Below are 16,832 nucleotides of genomic sequence, written 5' to 3' on the forward strand. Positions count from 1 at the left end.
GTCAACTACCCTGGCCAGAAAGATCTCCGGATCTGTCCCCCATTGAGCGTCTGCACGTCCAGCACGAACGCTGGTCCAACTGAGGCGCCAGGTGGAAATGGCATGGCAAGCCGTTCCACAGGACTACATCCAGCATCTCTACGATCGTCTCCATGGGAGAATAGCAGCCTGCATTGCTGCGAAAGGTGGATATACACTGTACTACTGCCGACATTGTGCATGCTCTGTTGCCTGTGTCTATGTGCCTGTGGTTCTGTCAGTGTGATCATGTGATGTATCTGACCCCAGGAATGTGTCAATAAAGTTTGCCCTTCCTGGGACAATGAATTCACGGTGTTCTTATTTCAATTTCCAGGAGTGTAAGTGCTCCGCGAAAAACTATTAATAACATGACGATTTTTTCCGATATTTTCACTATACTAATCATTTTTTAAAAATTTTTATGTGGTTTCCGTGTTACTGTCGTAACGGACTAAAAACTGAAGTAATATTGAATAAAACAAGTTTCTTTTCATTTCTAAAATTTTTTATTGTCCTTTGAAATAAATTAGGTGTTTCATCTGAGCACCAGTATCATCAAAGTGTTCCCTCGAAAGAATAGTTTGGGAACCCTTGCTGTACAGTTTAATAATAATTGAAAAAAACTGATTGCCTAACGTATGTTGAAGTAAGTCTTGTCTTTGTTACGGTGTGAGGAAACCTCTCAGAATATTTTGAAACACACTCCACGAGGTAAAAAAAATGTTCTTAATACTTCTACATCGTCTTCTCGAGGATAAAATCAGTTTATTGATTTCTTTGTCGATTATGATATTCACTTTCATCATTGTTACAAGTGACAGAAAGTTATACACATTCTTTCTAGTGTTCAGACAAAAGTATTTTTTGTCGTCTGTTCTTTATTTACAGTTTTTTAACTACAATAGTTCAGTTCTCACCTGTAAGCATCGTTAATATACCTCTGGCATTAGTTCGAATAATGCCAGGCTTAACTATATGTTAACAGACACGCTTATGAACTATCTTACAATATATCAAACTTAACATTTTAATTATACAAACAAATAACTTACGATACATACACAATCAAAGTTCACAACAATCAGATTATTTTTTTAAATATAATAGTTATTACGTCATCAGAGCGCAACCTAATTTTCAGTCCATGAATAATATGCAGTGCAATATTGTGGAGAGGAAGCATGGAACGTAGTGGATGTACTTTACGCTGGTCGACCTTCAGCAGTCCTTCTTACTGTAAATGCTCTTAGAATTGTCTCTCAATACATTGTTTATTTTTGGACGGAAGTAATACTCGTTTATCAACAGAAAGACACAGTGCGAACGAGAATGAATTGAATGTAGGAAACTAACATACCATGAGATAGGTTTTTCGCAACTTCACCAACTTCGAAGTTGCACCACAGAATTCAGTTATTAAATTTTTTCATATAATTTTCGAGGGTGGATGATTAGCACAGCCATTACCGCAAATAAAAGGGAGAGTATAGGAGAGAGGTAGACCCACACTACAGTATCTTCTGGGCTAGAGCTCCTCAGAGCGTTAGTAATCATAGGACATATACTACCCATATATATGCGGAGAAGAAGTATTCACACCACCAAGTCTACTTAACATAAACAGAATCACCCAGAAGTTCATCCGTCCCCCCCCCCCCCCCAACATAGTAAACAATAGTAAACATATAGAGCACTCGGACTATTAGATACCCAACCAGACATAAACTCAAATTTTAAGGAGAAATAGGAGACAATAAAAGTTTGTGTTGGAGTCATACAGGAGAAGATGTGGTAGTCGACATATGAGAATGGCGTCTGTAGTTCTGACAGACTGAATTCCGAAATTAATACGATGAGTTGCATCTAGTTCCTCTGCAGAGTAGATAATGATTTCAGTCGTATCTACTAATTCTATTTACAGATCGCAGATCCGCCAGATACAAGGGTACTGCGAAACATTTTCCCTCTACTAGACTGCGCGCTTTGTATGGAAAGTGGGGCTTTAGTGTAAAGTGGGTTTATGCCGATGGTGATGAACTCCTAGATACGGTGCCGCTTGCGCCGACGCGTCGGAGATGCCAGGTACCGGGGTGCCGACACGGGCTGTGCCAGCAAGGTTCCCTTCTCCGCTCGCGCGCCTTAGTAGCCCATGATGTAGTCGAGGTGTTTGGCGAATCCCGTCGAAGACAGCTGAAACAGTGCATTGAAGTTCTCTGTTAGCAATTCTAGCAACATATAGATGTTGTACAAATCTGGTCAACACGAACATCTCACTACAGGAAAATGAGATACTGAAGTCGTAAAACTTGTGCTATGCCTTCGATATTTGCAACACCTTTGGACAGAGAACAGCCGGGCGGGATTAGCCTAGCGGTCTAAGGCGCTGCAAAAAAATGGTTCAAAAGGCTCTGAGCACTATCGGACTTAACATCTGTGGTCATCAGTCCCCTAGAACTTGGAACTACTTAAACCTAACTAACCTAAGGACATCATACACATCCATGCCCGAGGCAGGATTCGAACCTGCGACCATAACAGTCGCGCGATTCCGGACTGAGCGCCTAGTAAGGCGCTGCAGTCATGGACTGTGCGGCTGGTCCCGGCGGAGGTTCGAGTCCTCCCTCGGGCATGGATGTGTGTGTTTGTCCTTAGGATAATTTAGGTTAATTAGTGTGTAAGCTTAGGGACTGATGACCTTAGCAGTTAAGTCCCGTAAGATTTCACACACATTTGAACATTTTTTTGACAGAGAACTGAAGGGAAGGTGGAAGATATGCTGAGTGAAGATCATTTTGGATTCAGGAGGGATTAGGAACAAGAGAGGTGATTCTGTCACTGAGGATTCTTATCAAAAATTACAGAAAAATAAATCAACTTATATCGTTTTTGTAGATCCGGAAAAGGGATTTGATAACGTTATTTAGCAAGAGACGTTCAGAGTGCTGAAGAAAGCAGATCTGAAATACAAAGACATGTGGGTGATATTCAGCTTCTAAGATAAAGGGATGGCTGTGTTTAGGAATTTTCATCAGCAACAAGAATCGAACATTAGAAAAGGCGTGATACGGAAATGTGCTTTCTCTCTTCTCATATTCAATACTTACATCCAGGAAGCTACAAACGTAGTTCGTGAAACTACTATGGTGCAGACCATAATTAATAGACAGAAATAGACATGTTGCATCACTCAAATGATACTGCTGTGGTCACAGCGACGAAACAAGATGTACAGAAGACCTCTGCACAATGGAAAGGATCTTCTCTGATCAATGTGGAGTGACAACGACGAGTGATGGACTCAAGTGATGGTATGGAGCAACGAAGTGGTAGGAAAATTTACGTAATGGAAAGCAGGATTACAAGGGATGGCAGAAGCCGGAAAGAAACTGTTAAAAGAATAAACCAGGACAAAAATGCATTTAATTTGAGAAAGAACTTACTCACCATTAAGAACATCAGTATGAAAATAAGGGAACAGATCATTAAAGCATTTGGCTGGAGTGTGGTCCTGTCGGGTGTGATACTTGAGCAACAGGAAGACAAGAGGGAAGAGGCTAGAAGCTCTGGATATTTGGTACTACAGAAGGATGGTGAATATCAGGTGGGAAGACAGAATTACCAATGAAGAGGTGCTGAGAAGAGTACAGGAAACCAAATTTCTGTGGAGGCATATCCAAACAAGGAGAGACAAATTCATAGGAGAGACTTAAAGAGACAACAACATCATTGGAACAATACCAGAAGGAGCTCTTTGGAAATAATCCGGGGGGGGGGGGGGGGGAATACGAACAAAGATGTCATACCTGACGCAGATTATGTGTGATGTAAGATGTATTACATACGCAGAAAAGAAGAGGAAGGCAGACAGTAGAGATGAATAGCGTACTTCTGCAAACACGAAAGAGAGAGAGAGGTTCTGCGTTTAGTGTAGACTGAAATGAAAAGAACCTAAGCAATACGAAATGAGAATTACGAAATGAGAATTTCCCATCTGAAAAGTTAAAAGTCATTACTGTGCAATTATTCTCATTTTAATAATGTTTTATAATTTGACTGTGTGTACGTTTAGTTTAAAGTCTGTATTTTTAAAAGTGGAAACGAAAAATACAATAATAATGAAATAAAAGTACAATTTGAAGGCAACGTTCCCGCTTCTGTCGCCACCTGTCGGCTAGAACTTTTATATTTGTATAATTTTCAAACCAGTTGTTGACACACATATTGGGTATCGATTTTACTACTGATTCTGAATCTTGAACCTAGTTTCACGAGGCCAAAGTTTTTTGGTGATCGAACCAATTAAATTATTTTTCAACTTTTTAAATTTTTGGAGACTGATACTGTACGACTAACCTCCGTCACTCTTTATGGTCATTTCATCTTAATTGCACATGTCTGATGATGGCAAATGCCGAAACGTCGTAATAAGTAAACACATTTCATTCAGCGATCTAGACGGTTTTATTCGTAAAGCAAAAGCCACAAATGCGAAACAGAATCAATCATAATCGGCGGGCTGATATCACCGCTAATGTCAGGTGCCAGGCTGGACAACTTGTGAGGTAGAAAGGCGGCCGTAAACAGTGAAAAACCGCGCGTCGGCAGCTGTGGTGGGGGTGGAGGTGTCGTGCGCAGCCAGCCACTCGCCGAGGACAGTCGCCGCTTATCTGCTCCGCGGCTGATTTACGCCCGTTGTTTATGCGGCTAGCGCTGGCTAGAGAATGGCCATCGCACGTATACTGTACGAGCAGGTAGGTGAGGTAGGCCGGTGGACTTTCAGATCCCTATCGCCAGCAACGCTCACCGCTTTGCTTTTGCCCGGTAATTGGTGTCGCGTGTGCGCACTTTCGCCTACCAAATCGAAAAATCTAGATGGGGGGCGGCTTTCTGTGTGCAAAAGTCTGTGCATTATCTATCGCCACTCTTAACAGTTGTCCAAAGTACACGCAGCACCAAAAAGAAAACATCAAACAAGATAACACAAAGTAAGTAAATTAACTACTCGCCCCGGCTTCGCACAGGTCTCGCTAACGAGTAGAACATGGCAAGTACCGTTACCCGACTTGACAGAAACTTCACTCAGTGGAAGAGGAGTCAAAATGAGTGAACAAGTGTCTCAGATTATTTGTAGTTATTCGACCGTTCCTGAGAAACCGATAGTTGAAGTTTATGAGGCACTTTATACGCCGTTCCTCACACAAGCACCTTAGCTTTGGCACACAGGGTAGCTTCGCCCCTTCACATTTGTGCGCACTTGTTCGAATCCCAGTAGCTGTTTTTATTTTATTTATTTACTTTTTTCATCTAGCCATCCATGTCCGTAGAAGGTTTACACAAATGTTTAACAGAATAAATGAATGAGAAAAATTTGAGTTTGTTCTCAGTCAAATTCCAGTTGTGTGGCTTGTTAATAATATTGGTGGCTTTGCGTACTTCTTCCCGTGAAGTGGCTTCGGTCGACCAGCAGGTGTACCCGTTTATTTCCGGGCCGTAAGGAGCGGCTGGTCCCCGGCACGAATCCGCCCGGCGGATTTGTGTTGAAGTCCGGTGAACCGGCCAGTCTGTGGATGGTTTTTAAGCGGTTTTCCATCTACCTCTAGGAATGCGGGCTGGTTCCCCTTATTCCGCCTCAGTTACACTATGTCGGCGATTGCTGCGCAAACAAGTTCTCCACGCGAACATACGGGTTACACTCGTCTGGTGTGAGACGTTCCTTGGCGGGGTCCACCGGGGGCCCAACCGCACAATAACCCTGGGTTCGGTGTGGGGCGGCGAAGGGGTGAAGTGGACTGCCGTATTCGTCGTGGGGTTGTGGACCACTGCGGCTGCGGCGGGGACGGAGCCTCTCCGTCGTTTCTAGGTCCCCGGTTAACATACAATACAATACAATACAATACAATACCCGTTTATTCACGCAGCCTCCAAGGACGGTCTTGTATTCAATCGATTGTGTCTTGCTCAGCTGGTTCATTAAGGGGAACATATCATTCCCGAATTAGTTCTTAAAGCAAACAAACAACAATGAACCATACACATATTCTATATTATAAATGATTATTTTTTCCACCGTGTACAAACTCTAGGGATTGATCAATGAGAGGATACGGAACAAAAACGGTCTAATGAACTTATGTCCGGAAATGCATGGTTTTCATTCTAGAGACCATTTATTCAATCATGCATTGTTACAGATGGTGGTGATGGTAAGTTACTATGGGACCAAACTACACTCCTCGAAATTGAAATAAGAACACCGTGAATTCATTGTCCCAGGAAGGGGAAACTTTATTGACACATTCCTGGGGTCAGATACATTACATGATCACACTGACAGAACCACAGGCACATAGACACAGGCAACAGAGCATGCACAATGTCGGCACTAGTACAGTGTATATCCACCTTTCGCAGCAACGCAGGCTGCTATTCTCCCATGGAGACGATCGTAGAGATGCTGGATGTAGTCCTGTGGAACGGCTTGCCATGCCATTTCCACCTGGCGCCTCAGTTGGGCCAGCGTTCGTGCTGGACGTGCAGACCGCGTGAGACGACGCTTCATCCAGTCCCAAACATGCTCAATGGGGGACAGATCCGGAGATCTTGCTGGCCAGGGTAGTTGACTTACACCTTCTAGAGCACGTTGGGTGGCACGGGATACATGCGGACGTGCATTGTCCTGTTGGAACAGCAAGTTCCCTTGCCGGTCTAGGAATGGTAGAACGATGGGTTCGATGACGGTTTGGATGTACCGTGCACTATTCAGTGTCCCCTCGACGATCACCAGTGGTGTACGGCCAGTGTAGGAGATCGCTCCCCACACCATGATGCCGGGTGTTGGCCCTGTGTGCCTCGGTCGTATGCAGTCATGATTGTGGCGCTCACCTGCACGGCGCCAAACACGCATACGACCATCATTGGCACCAAGGCAGAAGCGACTCTCATCGCTGAAGACGACACGTCTCCATTCGTCCCTCCATTCACGCCTGTCGCGACACCACTGGATGCGGGCTGCACGATGTTGGGGCGTGAGCGGAAGACGGCCTAACGGTGTGCGGGACCGTAGCCCAGCTTCATGGAGACGGTTGCGAATGTTCCTCGCCGATACCCCAGGAGCAACAGTGTCCCTAATTTGCTGGGAAGTGGCGGTGCGGTCCCCTACGGCACTGCGTAGGATCCTACGGTCTTGGCGTGCATCCGTGCGTCGCTGCGGTCCGGTCCCAGGTCGACGGGCACGTGCACCTTCCGCCGACCACTGGCGACAACATCGATGTACTGTGGAGACCTCACGCCCCACGTGTTGAGCAATTCGGCGGTACGTCCACCCGGCCTCCCGCATGCCCACTATACGCCCTCGCTCAAAGTCCGTCAACTGCACATACGGTTCACGTCCACGCTGTCGCGGCATGCTACCAGTGTTAAAGACTGCGATGGAGCTCCGTATGCCACGGCAAACTGGCTGACACTGACGGCGGCGGTGCACAAATGCTGCGCAGCTAGCGCCATTCGACGGCCAACACCGCGGGTCCTAGTGTGTCCGCTGTGCCGTGCGTGTGATCATTGCTTGTACAGCCCTCTCGCAGTGTCCGGAGCAAGTATGGTGGGTCTGACACACCGGTGTCAATGTGTTCTTTTTTCCATTTCCAGGAGTGTACATCTAACTTAAACTAACTTACGCTAAGGACAACACACACACTCATGCCCGTGAGAGGACTCGAAACTCCAACGGGGGGAGCCGCGCGAACCGTGGCAAGGCACTAAGACTGGGCGGCTACCGCGGGCGGCGCATTGTTACAGAGACTGCGGTCTAATACGTGTTGTACCACGGAGCCACAGTTACAGTATGTGTTGAAAATGGTTTCCATGTGCTTCAAAGCATGCATGTACGCACCGTAGCATGATCTACCTCACAGGTTCATATCGACCAGGCTGCATCCGAGCACTGCCAAAGACAGCATGAATACGTTGCTCGAGTCAATCCACATCTGGAATGGGCTCTGCATACACGATACTTTACAGAGGGCCCCATAGCCAGAAATCGCATCAGTTGAGATCCAGTGAATGAGCAGGCCATGCAATTGGACCCCCTCGTCCGATTCATCAAACAGGGAAGACACGACTGACATGCGTCCGGACGTTAACGGCAAAGTGGGGTGGAGCACCATCATGTAGCAGCCACATAAGCCTTCGAATTACACTCCTGGAAATGACACCGGTGTGTCAGACACCGGTGTGTCAGACCCACCATACTTGCTCCGGACACTGCGAGAGGATTGTACAAGCAATGATCACACGCACGGCACAGCGGACACACCAGGAACCGCGGTGTTGGCCGTCGAATGGCGCTAGCTGCGCAGCATTTGTGCACCGCCGCCGTCAGTGTCAGCCAGTTTGCCGTGGCATACGGAGCTCCATCGCAGTCTTTAACACCGGTAGCATGCCGCGACAGCGTGGACGTGAACCGTATGTGCAGTTGACGGACTTTGAGCGAGGGCGTATAGTGGGCATGCGGGAGGCCGGGTGGACGTACCGCCGAATTGCTCAACACGTGGGGCGTGAGGTCTCCACAGTACATCGATGTTGTCGCCAGTGGTCGGCGGAAGGTGCACGTGCCCGTCGACCTGGGACCGGACCGCAGCGACGCACGGATGCACGCCAAGACCCTAGGATCCTACGCAGTGCCGTAGGGGACCGCACCGCCACTTCCCAGCAAATTAGGGACACTGTTGCTCCTGGGGTATCGGCGAGGAACATTCGCAACCGTCTCCATGAAGCTGGGCTACGGTCCCGCACACCGTTAGGCCGTCTTCCGCTCACGCCCCAACATCGTGCAGCCCGCATCCAGTGGTGTCGCGACAGGCGTGAATGGAGGGACGAATGGAGACGTGTCGTCTTCAGCGATGAGAGTCGCTTCTGCCTTGGTGCCAATGATGGTCGTATGCGTGTTTGGCGCCGTGCAGGTGAGCGCCACAATCATGACTGCATACGACCGAGGCACACAGGGCCAACACCCGGCATCATGGTGTGGGGAGCGATCTCCTACACTGGCCGTACACCACTGGTGATCGTCGAGGGGACACTGAATAGTGCACGGTACATCCAAACCGTCATCGAACCCATCGTTCTACCATTCCTAGACCGGCAAGGGAACTTGCTGTTCCAACAGGACAATGCACGTCCGCATGTATCCCGTGCCACCCAACGTGCTCTAGAAGGTGTAAGTCAACTACCCTGGCCAGCAAGATCTCCGGATCTGTCCCCCATTGAGCATGTTTGGGACTGGATGAAGCGTCGTCTCACGCGGTCTGCACGTCCAGCACGAACGCTGGCCCAACTGAGGCGCCAGGTGGAAATGGCATGGCAAGCCGTTCCACAGGACTACATCCAGCATCTCTACGATCGTCTCCATGGGAGAATAGCAGCCTGCATTGCTGCGAAAGGTGGATATACACTGTACTAGTGCCGACATTGTGCATGCTCTGTTGCCTGTGTCTATGTGCCTGTGGTTCTGTCAGTGTGATCATGTGATGTATCTGACCCCAGGAATGTGTCAATAAAGTTTCCCCTTCCTGGGACAATGAATTCACGGTGTTCTTATTTCAATTTCCAGGAGTGTATTAATGCCACCTCTTCCAGCACGGGAAGCAAAGTCACCCCCAAAACACCGATAGTTCCGGCCGGTTAGGCGACGTGGAAGGAAGACTGGTCCCAAAAATGGTTCAAATGGCTCTGAGCACTATGGGACTCAACTGCTGAGGTCATTAGTCCCCTAGAACTTAGAACTAGTTAAACCTAACTAACCTAAGGACATCACAAACATCCATGCCCGAGGCAGGATTCGAACCTGCGACCGTAGCGGTCTTGCGGTTCCAGACTGCAGCGCCTTTAACCGCACGGCCACTTCGGCCGGCAACTGGTCCCAAAATACAGTCACCAGTTATCTCAGCCCACACATTCCGGCTGCACCGATGCTGTTGATTCGCTGTCACCATACCACGGGGGTCCTGCATACCATCCCAAAGATGACCGTTCTGAAAGTTGAAGAAACCACTCCGCGTAAGGGTGGTCTCATCTGTGAATAGGATGGCTGGCACAAATCCCAGAATTGAGGTTGTCTGGTGAAGAAACCAGTGACAAACTTGATTCCGATGTGGAAAGTCTGTCTCTAGGCTTAAGCCCTGCGCTTTCTGTAAGTGATCAGGAAAGTGACAATTGTCATGGAGAATATTCCACACGGCCATCTGGCTTACCCTTCACTGGCGGGCCAACTGCCTGAAAATGACACGGCGATCGCCTTCCGCAGTGTGAGTGAGAGCAATGTTCGTGGTCCAGTTTAGGAGTCTTGTGATAGTGGTTGGATTGCTATAGGGCATTGCCTAGTGATGTGCAGGGTGTGCAGCGAAGTAGTCCATGATTTCAAAAATAAGCAGTTCGAAAACTAAGAGCAATAGACGAGTGCAACAAACCCCGTGTTTATTGCGAAAGCATTAAGAGTTTTATAGAGAAGTTATGCAAAAGTTTCGAGAAAGTTCGAAAAGCTGCACCCAGACGGCGCTGTACTCGTAATAAGTGGTGCCTATAAATAGTGTGCCCAGTTCAGAGCGATCAGTTTCACCGTTGATACCTGAAAGGAGGTTAGCGTACCAAAGGAGGAGGTCAAGTCGTGTATTTCATTGAACATTGTGTTTTCCTGGTACTGGAACACCACAGGTTAGAACACTGTTCTATGGCAATAGTGCGCAGTTTTCAAATACCGTTTAATGATCTAAAAGAACCCGATACTAAAACTGTTCGCAAGCTCTTGCAATGAGCAGGCAGCATGGCCGATGATATATGGGTAATTTTGGCCCCTGGTCAAACTGTAGCTACACCTGAAAACTTCGGCACTGTTTCCAGAATTATGCAGAGAAATCCAAGAAAATCCGTCCGATAACTTGTAGCAGAGACTGGTTTGAAGGGTTCCAGTGCACAGAAAATACTGCGACAGAACTTGCACTAGTGAATAAACGAAACTGGCGATTTTGGGTTTCCCAAAAATCTCTATTTCTATGAAGCGATAGCATAGTATTCTTCGAAAGTTACTGTTTAGGCTGCAGTCAGCAGCAGAAGCATTATTGGCCCTTTTTTCATGCGAAATACGATCAGTTTATCGCCACACAGCAAGCGCTGGAGGATCGACCAAGCACCGAGTGGTTCATGTAAGATAGGGCCAGGGTCCATTTCACTGGACAGGTGTTTCGCTTTCTTGATGGCTATTTCAGGAATAGTCATTGCATTGGATTATTGCAGGTTTACCGGCACAAGGATGGACTGAGCTCCATATACGCCCTGAACGACCCCTTGTGACTACTTTCCGTGGGGCACCATAACCATCCCATCACTCTGGACGAGCTTGCTTCGACGATCTGTATGGTATCTGAATCCATTTCCGTTGAGACACTACCGGATGTGATGGCAAATTTCTATGTTCGTTAGCGCCGCCTCCATAGTGTGAGTGATGGACATTTCGAAAGGATTTTGATGTGATCGTAAAGACTGCTTGCAGAGCACGAGTTTAATTATGCACACTGATGCAGTATTAGCTGCTTAGCGTGCGGCGCCATTTGATGGCAGCTTTTCGAAACTTCTCCATAAAATTCTTACAGCTTTCACAATAAGCGTACCGTTTGTTGCAATCTTCTATCAATCTTAGTTTTCTACGACGGACGAATGTGTCTCCATCAACCTCGCAGAGTTCAGTCTGTCACCAATAGGTTCTGTTATCAGTCTTGCTAACGCAAGGGGAGTGTTGAATGCTCCCATTGTCTGCCAAATACTGATGGTGGCAATTTTTTCCCACTATGATGCTCTAAACCGGGTACCTCCGAGTCGAGAGCCCCACAAAATCGTGCGTTAGCGATCCCAGCTACGCAGGTGGGTATCATTACTAGTATTTTGCCAGCACCGAGAGGACAAGCGTCTGGATACAGTCGCTGATAGGCAGACTCTGTGCCAGTGTCCAGGGTAATTTCCAAATCCTTTGCAGTATTTATGGGATAAAAACAAATTATATGTCGTATGGCATCGATGGCTGGTAAATAGAGAAGGCCACATAATATAGGATACTGGTGCGACACATTCTTGAGTAATGCTCGAATGATTGTGATCCGCACCAGGTCAGATTGAAGGAAGACATCGAAGTAATTCAGACGCGGTCTGCTAGATTTGTTACCGGTAGGTTCGAACAACATGCAAGATGCTTTGGGTCTCGAGTGGAGGTCCCTGAGGAACGCTATAGAGAAAGTATAGAGAACTGGTATTTCAAGATGATCTCAGAACGATTGTTCAGTCACCAATGTACATTTAGCTTTAGGACCATGATGGTAAGACGCGAAACATGAGGGCTCGTGTGGAGGCATCTAGAGCGTCATTTTTCCATCGCTGTATTTGTGAGTGAAACACGAAGTGAAATGACTGTCAGCAGTACAGGATAGCCTCCGCCACACACCGTGTGCGGAATATGTCTGTAGATGTAAGGGACCACCGAGCTCTATGTCCCCATTCGATAGGCGAACCACCTTCAACAGCTTCACATGCCCTCAATTTACACTACTGGCCATTAATATTTCGACACCACGAAGATGACGTGCTACAGACGCAAAATTTAACCGACAGGAAGAGGATGCTATGATATGCAAATAATTAGCTTTTCAAAGCATTCACACAAGGTTGGCGCCGGTGGCGACACCTACAACGTGCTGACATGAGGAAAGTTTCCAAGCGATTTCTCTTACACAAACAGCAGTTGACCGGCGTTGCCTGGTGAAACGTTGTTGTGATGCCTCGTGTAAGGAGGAGAAATGCGTACCATCACGTTTCCGGCTTTGATAAAGGTCGGATTGTAGCCTATAGCGATTGCGGTTTACCGTATCGCGACATTGCTGCTCGCGTTGGTGGAGATCCAATGACTGTTAGCAGAATATGGAATCGGCGGGTTCAGGAGGGTAATACGGAACGCCGTGCTGGATCCAAACGGCCTCGTATCACTAGCAGTCGAGATGACAGGCATCTTATCCGCATGGCTGTAACGGATCGTGCAGCCACGTCTAGATCCCAGACTCAACAGATAGGGACGTTTGCAAGACAACAACCATCTGCACGAACAGTTCGACGACATTTTCAGCAGCATGGACTATCAGCTCGGATACCATGGCTGCGGTTACCCTTGACGCTGCATGACAGACAGGAGCGCCTTCGATGATGTACTCAACGACGAACCTGGGTGTACGAATGGCAAAACGTCATTTTTTCGGATGAATCCAGGTTCTGTTTACAGCATCATGATGGACGCATCCGTGTTTGGCGACATCGCGGTGAACGCAGATTGGAATTGTGTATTCGTCATCGCCATACTGGCGTATCACCTGACGTGATGGTATGGGGTGCCATTGGTTACACGTCTCGGTCACTTCTTGTTCGCATTGACGACACTTTGGACAGTGGACGTTACAGTTCAGATGTGTTACGACCCGTGGCTCTACCCTTCATTCGATCCCTGCGAAACCCTACATTTCAACAGTATAATGCACGACCGCATGTTGCAGGTCCTGTACGGGCCTTTCTGGATACAGAAAATGTTCGACTGCCGCCCTGACCAGCACATTCTCCAGATCTCTCACCAACTGAAAACGTCTGGTCAATGGTGGCCGAGCAACTGGCTCGTCACAATACGCCAGTCACTACTCTCGATGAACTGTGGTATCTTGTTGAAGCAGCATGGGCAGCTGTACCTGTACACGCCATCCAAGCTCTGTTTGACTCGATGCCCAAGCGTATCAAGGCCGTTATTACGGCCAGAGGTGGTTGTTCTGGGTACTGATTTCTCAGGATCTATGCACCTAAACTGCGTGAAAATGTAATCACTTGTCAGTTCTAGTATAATATATTTGTCCAATGAATATCCGTTTATCATCTGCGTTTCTTCTTGGTGTAGCAATTTTAATGGACAGTAGTGTACCTACTGCGGTGGAGACCGCCTAAAAATCACATCCAGACGCTCTGTCTCCCCGTTAATCCACCGGGTGGGTTCGATCCGTGGTAGTGCGACTCCCTGTGTCCCGAAAGCGGCCGTTTTTTTATTTTTTTTATTTTTACTTGGGCTGGGCGGACATCATATGACGCCCCGTCAAATTCATCGTTGAACGCTTCACTCAGGTTTTTTATTCCAGGGGGCAGCCAGCCATCTGACCGAACACGCTGAGCTACCGTTCTGGCAACGCTCTCGGCTGTCCGGACGCTGTAATCTCGTAAGGCCAAATAAAAAAAATAACGCAATACGCATGTTGCCTACTCATAGTGCGGCTTGGAAGCTTTGTGCCGACCATTCCCTGGCTTAGAGACTTTTATCGCTGATTGCGTATGCAGGAAGTATTTCATTCGTGATAGTGAAAGTGTTTCACCCAACAGAAAAAAAAAACCCTCATGGAAAGTGAATACACGCCCTATGAGCGTCTGTGATTGTCCAGGTTGACGAATAGGCGGCTTTCTCGCCCAGTTTTGTGTCCGTGCGGCGAGGAAACGCAGTGTCAGCCCGGCCTCTGACGTCATACAAAGGCTCCGGTGTGAGAGTGTTGCCACACGCGCTGTGTTCGCCTGGCGCCCTTTGCGGCGACTGTATAAGCGAGCGGCCTGGCTGACCCACGCGGCATTACCAGTCATCTAGCCAGAGGCCGGCTGCAAAGTAGTCCAGTGAAGGAGCCACTCGGCGACACGCATGCTTTTCAGCTGAGCTGTACTCCTATCGTTAAGTTCAGCGGTCACCGACCCCAACTAGTATGCGCATTTTCCGATTCACAATCAGACCTACAAGACAGTTAGTGAGATATGTTTAAGTTTAATGTGGAACTGAACTTCAGTGCAACCTGATACTTTTCAGGCTTACCGAAGCGCGTCAGAAGCCAGTCACATCACATGAAAAAAAAAAAAAAAAAGACTTTTGATTTCAATTTAGCATCTACACTTTGACATATTGTTATGCTGTTGGAGCCAAGTGTTCTTGTGTTTAAATTATTTAGGCATGTCTATCATCATCATCATCATCATCATCATTTAAGACTGATTATGCCTTTCAGCGTTCAGTCTGGAGCATAGTCCCCCTTATAAAATTCCTCCATGATCCCCTATTCAGTGCTAACATTGGTGCCTCTTCTGATGTTAAGCCTATTACTTCAAAATCGTTCTTAACCGAATCCAGGTACCTTCTCCTTGGTCTACCCCGACTCCTCCTACCCTCTACTGCTGAACCCATGAGTCTCTTTGGTAACCTTGCTTCTCCCATGCGTGTAACATGACCCCACCATCTTCGCCCTGACTGCTACATCTATAGAGTTCATTCCCAGTTTTTCTTTGATTTCCTCATTGTGGACACCCTCCTGCCATTGTTCCCATTTACTAGTACCTGCAATCATCCTAGCTACTTTCGTATCCGTAACCTCAACCTTATTGATAAGGTAACCTGAATCCACCCAGCTTTCGCTCCCATACAACAAAGTTGGTCGAAAGATTGAACGGTGCACAGATAACTTAGTCTTGGTACTGACTTCCTTCTTGCAGAAGAGAGTAGATCGTAGCTGAGCGCTCACTGCATTAGCTTTGCTACACCTCGCTTCCAGTTCTTTCACTATGTTGCCATCCTGTGAGAATATGCATCCTAAGTACTTGAAACCTTCCACCTGTTCTAACTTTGTTCCTCCTATTTGGCACTCAATCCGTTTATATCTCTTTCCCACTGACATTACTTTTGTTTTGGAGATGCTAATCTTCATACCATAGTCCTTACATTTATGATCTAGCTCTGAAATATTACTTTGCAAACTTTCAATAGAATCTGCCATCACAATTAAGTCATCCGCATACGCGAGACTGCTTATTTTGTATTCACCTATCTTAATCTCACCCAGCCAGTCTATTGTTCAAATGGTTCTGAGCACTATGGGACTTAACATCTGTGGTCATCAGTCCCCTAGAACTTAGAACTACTTAAATCTAACTAACCTAAGGACATCACACACATCCATGCCCGAGGCAGGATTCGAACCTGCGACCGTAGCAGTCGCGCGGTTCCGGACTGGCCAGTCTATTGTTTTCAACATATGATCCATAAATAATATGAACAACAGTGGAGACAGGTTGCAGCCTTGTCTTACCCCTGAAACTACTCTGAACCATTAACTCAATTTACCGTCAACTCTAACTGCTGCCTGACTATCCATGTAAAGACCTTTAATTGCTTGCAAAAGTTTGCCTTTTATTCCATAATCACGTAGAACAGACAATAACTTCCTCCTAGGAAGCCGGTCATATGCCTTTTCTAGATCTATAAAACATAGATAAAATTCCCTGTTCCACTCGTAGCACTTCTCCATTATTTGCCGTAAGCCAAAGATCTGGTCCCGACAACCTCTAAGAGGCCTAAACCCTCGCACTTTCCTTTCAACAATACCTGAGAAGGTTTTACCCACAACGCTGATCAAAGAGATAGCTCTGTAGTTGTTACAATCTTTTCTGTTTCCATGTTTAAAGATTGGTGTGATTACTGCTTTCGTCCAGTCTGATGGAACCTGTCCCGACTCTCACGCCATTTCAGTTATCCTGTGTAGCCATTTAAGACCTGACATTCCACTGTATTTGATGAGTTCCGACTTAATTTCATCCACCCCAGCCACTTTATTGCACTGCAATCTATTGGCCATTTTCTCAACTTCCTCAAATGTGATGCTATTTCCATCATCATTCCTGTCCCATTGTACATCGAAATCTGAAACATTACTGATCGT

General features: G+C 46.9%; 1 protein-coding gene across 1 annotated transcript in view; it reads right to left on the reverse strand.

The window, feature by feature from the left end:
- Window positions 1-763: 763 nt before the first annotated feature.
- The window catches only part of LOC126203674 (uncharacterized), a 142,779-nt gene continuing 126,710 nt past the window's right edge, over window positions 764-16,832 (reverse strand). Inside the window, exon 3 of the mRNA XM_049938040.1 lies at window positions 764-2,211. Within this exon, the coding sequence (XP_049793997.1) occupies window positions 2,161-2,211 (51 nt within the window). The 3' untranslated portion in view covers window positions 764-2,160. The remainder of the gene's footprint in view (window positions 2,212-16,832) is intronic.

This window comes from Schistocerca nitens, chromosome 9 (genome assembly GCF_023898315.1).
Source record: "Schistocerca nitens isolate TAMUIC-IGC-003100 chromosome 9, iqSchNite1.1, whole genome shotgun sequence".
NCBI classification, from domain to species: Eukaryota; Metazoa; Arthropoda; class Insecta; order Orthoptera; family Acrididae; genus Schistocerca; species Schistocerca nitens.